We start from the raw sequence: 9,261 nt of genomic DNA on the forward strand, positions 1-9,261 counted from the left end.
TAGAGACGGGGTTTCACTGTGTTAGCCAGGATGGTCTCGATCTCCTGACCTCGTGATCCGCCCGTCTCGGCCTCCCAAAGGGCTGGGATTACAGGCTTGAGCTACCACGCCCGGCCTTGTTTACTTTTTTATAATGGAAATTGTCAAGCATATTGCAAGTACAGAGGATAATATCATGAATTCCCATATTCCTGTCCCCCACCTTCCACAGGCATTAACAGGCGGCCAACATTGTTCCATCTCTTGTTTGTCTCATGCTCCTACTCCACTGATTCAAACAAGTCTCAGATACCATGTATCCCTCCAACCATAAATACTTCATTCAGGCTGGGCGCCCTGGCTCAACGCCTGTAATCTCAGCACTTTGGGAGGCTGACACGGGTGGATCACCTGAGGTCAAGAGTTCAAGACTAGCCTGCCCAACATGGCGAAACCCCGTCTCTACTAAAAATACAAATTAGCCAGTGGTGGCAGGTGGCAGTAATATCAGCTACTTGGGAGGCTGAGGCAAGAGAATTGCTTGAACCTGGGAGGTGGAGGTTTCAGTGAGCCGCGATCACACCACTGCACTCCAGCCTGGGCAACAAGAGTGAAACTCCATCTCAAAAACCAAAACCAAAACAAAACAAAACAAAACAAAAAACTTCATTCATTTTCTCTAAAAGATAAGGACTATTTTTTAAATTATTACACCTAAAAACATGAACAGTAATTCCTTAATATCATCAAATATCCAGTCCTCTGCTGACCTTTTAGCCCTCAGTGACTCCTAGTGGGTGCTGTTGACCCTGACCCATCAAATTGGTTACTACTTCTCCAGAGGAGTGATGAGGATAAGGGAGAAGTAAAGAGGCAAACGAGTTTCCACATCTGCTTGAATCCTGGCCCTGCCATTCCTCCAAGCCTCTGTTTTCCCTGTAAAACCTGATTTCATTCAACAAATATTGAGGCACCTACTCTGTGCCTAACAGTCCCTACCCTCAAAGGGAGACAGTGAGCCAGGTGTTTACATCTTCAAAGAATGGGGATGAGTCACCCAGGGATCTGCAATGAGGAGGGGCAAGTGCAGATGGCAGAGTATGATGACAGGAGCCTTGAAGGGGCTGGAGGGCTTTAGGGAGTCTGGAGGGACAATGGGGTGTAAGGAAGACCCTGCCTTTAAAGGCTGTGGACTGTGGAATGTGAAGGAAGAAACGGTCAGCACTGGAGAGGGAGTCTGGGGGCACTGTCGTTCAGGGCAGCTGGGTTTGTGGTTAGCACAAGAGGTTGAAGGGAATGCTGAGAAGAGGAATACTGGGAATTGGGCTGATGACTGTGGGAATTGGGCTGATGACTGCCTGAGTTTCAGATGTAAAAGATTTGGAAGGTGGAGAGGGTTGACTGGATCAGAATAAGGGCTAGACAGAGCCATAAGTTATTTTTTAAAAATTCATTTATGTATTATTTTTCAAAAGATGGGGTCTGGATATGTTGCCCAGGTGGACTAAGCTCAAATGATCCTCCTGTCTCAGTCTCCCAAGTAGTTGGGACTACAGGCACAGGGTACTGCATCCAGGTCACTTCTCAGCACCAGTAAATAGTGGCTGACCAACATGGTGAAACTCCCATCTCTACTAAAAATACAAAATTAGCTGGGCGTGGTGGCACACACCTGTAGTCCCAGCTACTTAGGTGGCTGAGGCAGGAGAATCACTTGAACCTGGGAGGCAGAGGTTGCAGTGAGCTGAGATCACGCTGCTGCACTCCAGCCTGGGCAACAAGAGTGAAACTCTGTCTCAAAAAATAAATAAATAAATAAATAATAAACAGTTATGGTGAAGCTCAGTGCTGACAAACGCAACAGAGAGGTCACTTGGGGACAAATTCTGATAAGGCTGTTGTCATTCATCCATTCATTCAATCAAGCCTTTTTCATCAAAGTTTTCTGGTGAGAGTCCTGGGGTTAGGAAAGGACCCTATCCTGCGTACAGTCTTCCCCAGAAGCCTCTTCTAGTAATTTTGAAATCTGTGACATTATTATTAACTATAGTCAAATGTGCTCACCATAAAAAATTAGTAAGTAGGTAAGGTTGGCTTGATTTAATTATTTCACAATGTATACATCTATCAAAACGTCACATTCTTCCCCAAAAATATACACAATTATTCTTTCAATTAAAAATTATTTTTAATTATTATTATTATTTATTTTTTTGAGACAGAATCTCTCTCTGTTGCCCAGGCTGGAGTGCAGTGGCACGATCTCAGCTGACTGCAACATCTGCTTCCCCGGTTCAAGCAATTCCCCTGCCTCAGCCTCCTGAGTAGCTGGGATTACAGGTGCTACCATCACGCCTGGCTAATTTTTGTACTTTTAGTAGAGACAGGGTTTCACCATGTTGGAGGCTGGTTTGAACTCCTGACCTCGTGATCCGCCCGTCTCAACCTCCCAAAGTGCTGGGATTACAGGCGTGAGCCACCGCGCCCGGCCTATTTTTAATTTTCTAAAAAAGATTCGCCATCTCTCTGCAGGCCCCATGGCTCCTCTGATCTGGGAGGCAGGATTTCATCCGCCACCCCCAGGCCTGGAGAGTAGATTGCATCAGGCCAGCGAGTGACTCAGCCACCCCTTGCTATTGGACTTCAGTGACTCACACTGCCTGCCCGCAGGGTGTCTATAACCTAGGTGCTTCCTGACAGGAAGTGGCTTGAGGTCTGTGGGAACAAGGTCCTTCCGCCAGCACTGAGGAGGGAGGTTGGGAAGCCTAACGGTTTTCCTGGGACAAGGAAAGGGGTATGAAGGTTCTTTTTTCCCTGCCTTGGGAAGGGAGGAGGATGAGCTGTGGCACTCCTAGAGCAGGGTCATCATTACCTTGTAGACACAACTGATTACCAGTATCTGCCTTCAGGTTTCCACGGTCACAAAGTATTGGAGAGTGGTGACTGGAAGAGGGCACCGAGCCCCAGAAGGGGCAGTAAAGGTTTGAGCAAAGGCCCAACTGATCACTTCATCTCTCCTTTCAGTCCTGGACGCACAATATCCAGCGAGAGAAAGAGTTTCTGCGGAAGCTGGTGAAAGCTCGCGTCATCACTGATCTAAGCAGTGGCATCTGAGTGGGTCCAGCACACGGCCATAGAGGCCCAGGCACCACCAGGAGCAGCAGCAGCCAGCACCACCTACACAGGGGTCTTCAGACACAGAGAAGGACAGTGCCAAGGGCCCCAGAGGCAGCAAGGCCTTGGTGGAGCAGCCAGAGCTGTGCCTGCTCAGCAGCCAGTCTCAGAGACCAGCACTCAGCCTCATTCAGCATGGGTCCTTGATGCCAGACGGCCAGCAGGCTCCTGGCCGTGCCCAGCAGACCCAGCATGCAGGCAGTGGGACACTGGGCAGCAAGGCCGCTGCCAGAACCACTTCTCCAATCAGTGTTTGGTGTATTATCATTTTGTGAATTTGGGTAGGGGGGAGGGTAGGGATAATTTATTTTTAAATAAGGTTGGAGATCTCAAGTTGGGTCCACTTGCCATGCAGGAAGAGGCCCACTAGAGGGCCCATCAGGCAGTGTTACCAGTTAGCTCCCTGTGGGGCAGGAGTGCCATGACCAGCCTGTACCTTGCTCTGGGGCTACAGGGTGGTGGGCAGCATCTCAAGCCAGCCCCCTCCAGCTCATGACACTGTTTGGCCTTTCTTGGGGAGAAGATGGGGTATTCCCACTCACCAGCCCTAGCTGTCCCATAGGGAAACCCTGGAGCCGTCCCTTTGGAGCCAACAAGACCGCCCCAGGGCTACAGCAGAACTTTAAAGCTCAGGAGGGTGACGCCTGGCTCGGCCTGCTGGGAAGAGCTCCCCTCCACAGCCGCAGCTGATCCACAGGACTACCGCAGGCCTGGACTCACCAACTTGCCACATGTTCTGGGTTTCAGCAACAAGACTGCCAGGTGGTTGGGTTCTGCCTTTAGCCTGGACCAGAGGGAAGTGAGGCCCAAGGACCTTACCCAAGCTGTGGCAGCCGTCCCAGGCCACCCCGTGGAAGCAATAAAGCTCTTCCCTGAGCCTGGTCTCTTGCCTTCTCTGACTTTCCCGGAAGAAACAGGAACCTAAAGCCTCAGCAACTATGCCAAAACCTCGGGCCCTCTCTCTCCAGTCCACAGAGTCCTGGGTCCCTTTCACTTCTTGTGTCAATGCAGGACCTAGGTAGCCATCCAGAGGCCTCTGGGGCATCTGCTGTATCCTCTTTGCTTTGAGACCAGAGGTTTCAGGGCACACTCTTACAGGAGACAGAGGCACAGGACTGGATGGAGCCCTAGGACATTGCCTTGGGGTTGCCACAGCCCCACCTCTGGAGGGACAGATATTCCTGCAAGCACAGGAAAGATGTACTGCTGAGCCCCTGCAGCAAGCAGAGGCCCACAGACCTACCCTACTACCGACACCCCGGCCCTCTGGGAAGGACATGCCCCACCCCCATCATTAGCACAGAGGCACACCCTCTCCCTTCAGCCCCCCTCTAGGCATCCTCTGTCATACTTTAGAAAAGATGTCACCTCGCCTTCTTAAGAGTCCTAGAGTCTGATCTCTGTCTTCCCCAGCATCCCCAGACAGGCCTGAGAATGGACAGACCAGACTGTCGCCTGCACTTGAGGCCATGAAGTGAGCTTCCTATCACACTGCCACTGGCAGGCAGTAAGTGGGGTAGCCGGCCCCTGCACCTCTCTCTTGCCCACCCCAATCTAAGAGTCCAGGCAGCCCTGGATTGCCCTCCCACTGGTGAGCCCTAAGGCTGCAGTCCTGGCCATCCCAGGGACCAGCAGCCTCCCACATGCTCCTTCCCACTGTGGCTGGCCTTAGGCAGAAGCAGGGGGTAAGGGAGGCCCTGACTGAGGGACAGGTCAACCCAGAAACCTCCTCCATATTCTACTGGAAATAAGGCCACTGCCATGCACAGGTTCCTGCCTGGATGGTGCCCCATGGAGTTGCACAGGGCATAGGCTGAATGCCCATAAGAGGTATCGCTGGCTGAAAAAGCCCCAAGGCAGGTGCCCCAACCGAGCAGCCGGTTGTGGGAGGTGACAGAGCAGACTTCTCCCTGCTTGGCCTCCCATCCCAGGGGGCTCCTGGCACATCTGCAGCAGCCCCACCACCTCCAGCAGCAGTTCTCTATGGTCTGACTTCTAGTCCTCACCACTGCAGGAAACTACTTTCAAACAAGCTATGGTTCTGAGCCCTGGCCATGCACCAGAATCACCTGTGCAATTTGAAAATTGCACATGTCCACCTGGAAAGTCTGATTCCAGTCTAGGTTGAGGCCCGGGTGGGTAGGTTTTGTTTTTTTTTTTTTTTTTTTTTTTTTTTTTTTTTTTTTTTGAGGCGGAGTCTCGCTCTGTCGCCCGGACTGGAGTGCAGTGGCCGGATCTCAGCTCACTGCAAGCTCCGCCTCCCGGGTTTACGCCATTCTCCTGCCTCAGCCTCCGAGTAGCTGGGACTACAGGCGCCCGCCACCTCGCCCGGCTAGTTTTTGTATTTTTAGTAGAGACGGGGTTTCACCGTGTTAGCCAGGATGGTCTCGCCGGGTGGGTAGGTTTAAAGGTCCTCAGTAGTTCTGAAGCATAGCCAGGGTACAGCCAGTCCACACTCATCCCCAGTACTCCCATCCCTTCCAATTGCCAGTTGGTTGGCAATTCCCAAATTACCTTTGACAGCGCAGCTCCCTGTGCTTCCCTCCAGGCTACAAATTCACCTGCTTCCTGAACATTTCCACTTGGATAATCCACAGCCCTTCCAACTCAACATGTCCAACACTGAACTCATGAGCCCCTGCCTTTCCTCCCAGGAGCGGGGATGTACCCCTCCCCCAAGTCACCCCGCCAAAGGCACACTTTTGCAGGTCCTACCTACCTCCTCAGCCTGTCCAGTCAGGCACCAACAAATTTTCAAAATTGCATGTTCCAGATTGGGGCCTGGCAGCCCCACGTTTCCCTCACGCCCTGCATCAGACCTCATCCTCTTTCCGCAGCAGCCTCCACCTTTCTCTCCAACCCCATCCTCTTTACTACAGCCAGAGTCATCCACAAAAATATCTGTCTGATCACAGCATTCTGCTCAAAACCCTCCCATGGTCCCCAGTGTTAGGATCTTTCCATCCATGTTACTCACCCAGCCCTCACCCCACTTGCCAAATTGCCATAATTAGGCATCTGAAATGCTGCCCTCCAGCTACCTACTTCAAGCCTCAGCTCGGATGTTCCTCCTCTGTGACCCCTGCCTTCAGCCCTCAGTACCCACTTCTGCCAACACTGCCCTTGCTGTGCCCCAGTGACCCCCGTGTTTGCAAGAGTGTCCATACTCCAAGCCCTAAGCAGCACAGGAGGTGAGCTGTGTGGAGACTAGAGCAGAGTCAGACCCTGAAAGCTTCTGCGCAGAGGCTTAGCAACCCAAGGAGGCAGGTGAACTGGCCGCTGAGAGAAGAATCGGGTGGAGCAGAGAGCAGTTGCTGCAGGGCAGACAGCCAGGACCCCCAAATCTGCACGCACCAGCAGTCAGCCGCCCCACGCAGGGACCGGCCTTCCTCTTGCTCCCCGCCCTCACTCACTTTCTCCCGCCCTCGGCCCGGCCTCCCGGCTCTCTACTTCGCGTGTCTACAAACTCAACTCCTAGTTTCCGTGCCTCTCCACCGCTCGAGTTCTCTACTCTCCATATCCGAGGGGCCCCTCCTAACATCTACCCCCCTCCCAACCTAGGGGGACCTAGCCAAGCTAGGGGGGACTGGATCCGACGGGTGGAGCAGCCAGGTGAGCCCCGAAAGGTGGGGCGGGGCAGGGGTGCTCCCAGCCCCACCCCAGGATCTGGTGACGCCGGGGCTGGAATTTGACACCGGACGGCTGCGGCGGCGGGCATGAGGCTGCTGAGGGATGGAGTTGGGCCCGGCCTCCAGACAAGGCCCGCGGGCTCCGCCAGCAGCAGGTCCCTTGGGCCCCAGCCCTCGCTGCCACCCGGACCTGGAGCCGCACACCCGAGGTAAGCCAGCCCACTTGCCCGTTTCTGGTGCCAGCCCTGGATGGACGCTCCTGGGCTGGGGGAGTGGACAGGACCACCCCCCTGATCTCCTTTCCTGCATCCTCCCTCTCTTGGGCCCTCGGCACAGTTCTCTGCCCCTCCCAGCCCCTCAGTCCCTCTTGTCGCTTGTTGCACTGTGCTGGCCTTGCCGGCCCACTGTAATGTGAGGCTCCCGCTGCCGCTACAGGGTGCAGACTGGCTGCCAAGGCCACACTTTTGGCTAAAAGAGGCACTGCGAGGTGCACAGTCCTGGGCATGCGCCGTTTGAGCTTTGGGGGAAAGCCCAGCACTGGTCCCCGGAAAGGTGCCTAGAAGAACACGGTGCAGGACCCCGTGGTGAGTAGCGGGCTGGTGGGTGGGGAGGCAAGGGCTAGAGAACCAAATGGCCCTAGACTACAAGGAGGTAGGAGGCAGGGCCTGAGCTGCCCTCAAGATACCTGCTCCCGGGCTCCCCCTAGCGCAGAGGGCTCCTAAGGCTGCCCTGCCTGCCTTTCCCTCCATCACGGAGAGCAGTCACCGGCCTGGCCCGGAGGCCCTGATTCCACTTAGCCAAGAGTCGCACACCAGGACCTGGAGGACCACCCCAGGAAGGCCTGGGGGTCTGTTCCACAGGTGTGCAGGCATTCTGTGTGCTAGAGGATGGAGATGAGGGTGGCAGCTGGGACCCAAGAGGAGGTTGGCTAATGAGGACTTATGAAGGCTCTGGGGCCCCAAAAGGGTGTTTGGGAGTGCCAGAAGTGGGAGCTCAGGAGCAGCTGGCTGGAATCAGGAACGATGGCTCAAGGGGGAAACTTCTAGGAGCATGACTAGACTGCCAGATCCATAGGAGGCTGGGAGGGGGACAGCCCTAGACCAGCTCTCAGGGTAGGTAGCTCAGCTCTCAGAGACCAGGCTGGTATGGAAGCCTAGCTGGCCCTCCTGGGAGTGGCTCAGGCCTGAGTGTAGCTGAGGGGATGAAAGAGCCCACCCTGCTTGGGCTTGGCAGGCTCTGCCCCCTGGTGGCCACAGGAAGCCATGGCCCAGGCCCCATGTTTTCCGAGGGTCCCACCATCCCCCGGCTCTGTGATCACTGGGGGACCCCTATGGTCAGAGGAGAGAACTCAGGTGGCTCTGGGTCCAGAACACAGTTCACAGAGGGGCAAGGTGAAGTAGCTCGGGGTGGGCAGCACAGCTTGAGGCTTGGGGCTCACTGTCATTAGATAACTCTTAGAGTGACCAACTAGCACCCTAATTATTCTCCAGGCCTCAGCTTCCTTTCCGGCAACCTGGGGTGAAGGCCTTCCAGCTACAACTCCCTCCAGCCACTTCCAGCATCTCCAGCCCTACAGCACAGAGCAGGAAGGTTCTGGGAAAAGAGGACCCCTCTCTCCCCTCTAGCTGCGTGACCTTGTAACCTTAGACAACCTCTGAGCTTCTCTGAGCCTTGTTTGCTCATCTGGAAAAAGGGGATTAAACCATTTACCTCATGGAGTTGTGAAAGAATAGCCGCCAAGCACCTAACACATAGTAAAGTTCCCAGTGCAGCTACTTCTGCTGAGTTGAGTTCAGCTGTCCAGGCCCCTTGTTCCTCACCTGCAGAAACTGGGGTGGCAGGACGGCCTCCCAAAAGATAACTCATCTCTCAATTTGCAAGCTGCCTCAAGAGGAGGGTAGGGGAACAGCTCAACAAAGGCTGATGGGCGCTCCTGGTGTTGATAGAGATGGAACTTGGACTTGGAGGCCTCTCCGCGCTGTCCCACTGCCCCTGGCCTAGGCGGCAGGTGAGTGCTTCTCCCAGTGACTCCTACCTGGTGCTGAGGAAAGGCAGCTTGACTGGCGAGGGAGAGCAGGGCTTGGCTTGAGCAGCGGTTAGGTGTGGGAGGGAAAATGGCCAGGGAGGGACCAGGTGAATGGGAGGAGGAGCGGGACTTCTCTGAATGGTCGCTGCACGCAGGTGATTCCTCCCCTGGGCTCCCAGAGGCAGCAAACCCATTATACTGGAACCTAGGCCCTTCCTGAGCTTCCCCTCCACACAGCTAGGAGCCCATCCCTGGCCTGATCTCAGCCCAAGGACAGCCCCTCCTTGAGGTCCTCCCTCCCCAAGCCCACCTGAGCGCCCTCTTTCTCCCTGAGACTCCACTTGGTCTCTCCACGCAGCCTGCCCTGTGGCCCACCCTGGCCGCTCTGGCTCTGCTGAGCAGCGTCGCAGAGGCCTCCCTGGGACCCGCGCCCCCCAGCCCTGCCCCCCGCGA

The 9,261-nt window shown here is 54.9% G+C and overlaps 2 protein-coding genes across 22 annotated transcripts in view; both read left to right on the forward strand.

Moving 5' to 3' along the window:
- The window catches only part of ST3GAL3 (ST3 beta-galactoside alpha-2,3-sialyltransferase 3), a 204,525-nt gene extending 200,495 nt beyond the window's left edge, over nucleotides 1-4,030 (forward strand). For 18 of the 21 annotated variants that reach the window (XM_011945663.1, XM_011945625.1, XM_011945719.1 and 15 more), the window contains one exon: nucleotides 3,004-4,030. In XM_011945663.1, the coding sequence (XP_011801053.1) occupies nucleotides 3,004-3,093 (90 nt within the window). In that variant the 3' untranslated portion in view covers nucleotides 3,094-4,030. The remainder of the gene's footprint in view (nucleotides 1-3,003) is intronic. The other 3 variants (XM_011945600.1, XM_011945609.1, XM_011945616.1) reach the window with 1 other exon arrangement.
- A 2,583-nt stretch (nucleotides 4,031-6,613) lies between these two features.
- ARTN (artemin) overlaps nucleotides 6,614-9,261 on the forward strand; it is a 3,757-nt gene continuing 1,109 nt past the window's right edge. Inside the window, exons 1-4 of the mRNA XM_011947123.1 lie at nucleotides 6,614-6,991; nucleotides 7,218-7,366; nucleotides 8,664-8,790; nucleotides 9,167-9,257. Of these exons, the coding sequence (XP_011802513.1) occupies nucleotides 8,731-8,790; nucleotides 9,167-9,257 (151 nt within the window). The 5' untranslated portion in view covers nucleotides 6,614-6,991; nucleotides 7,218-7,366; nucleotides 8,664-8,730. The remainder of the gene's footprint in view (nucleotides 6,992-7,217; nucleotides 7,367-8,663; nucleotides 8,791-9,166; nucleotides 9,258-9,261) is intronic.

This window comes from Colobus angolensis, unplaced genomic scaffold, assembly GCF_000951035.1.
Source record: "Colobus angolensis palliatus isolate OR3802 unplaced genomic scaffold, Cang.pa_1.0 Scaffold106, whole genome shotgun sequence".
Lineage (NCBI taxonomy): Eukaryota > Metazoa > Chordata > Mammalia > Primates > Cercopithecidae > Colobus > Colobus angolensis.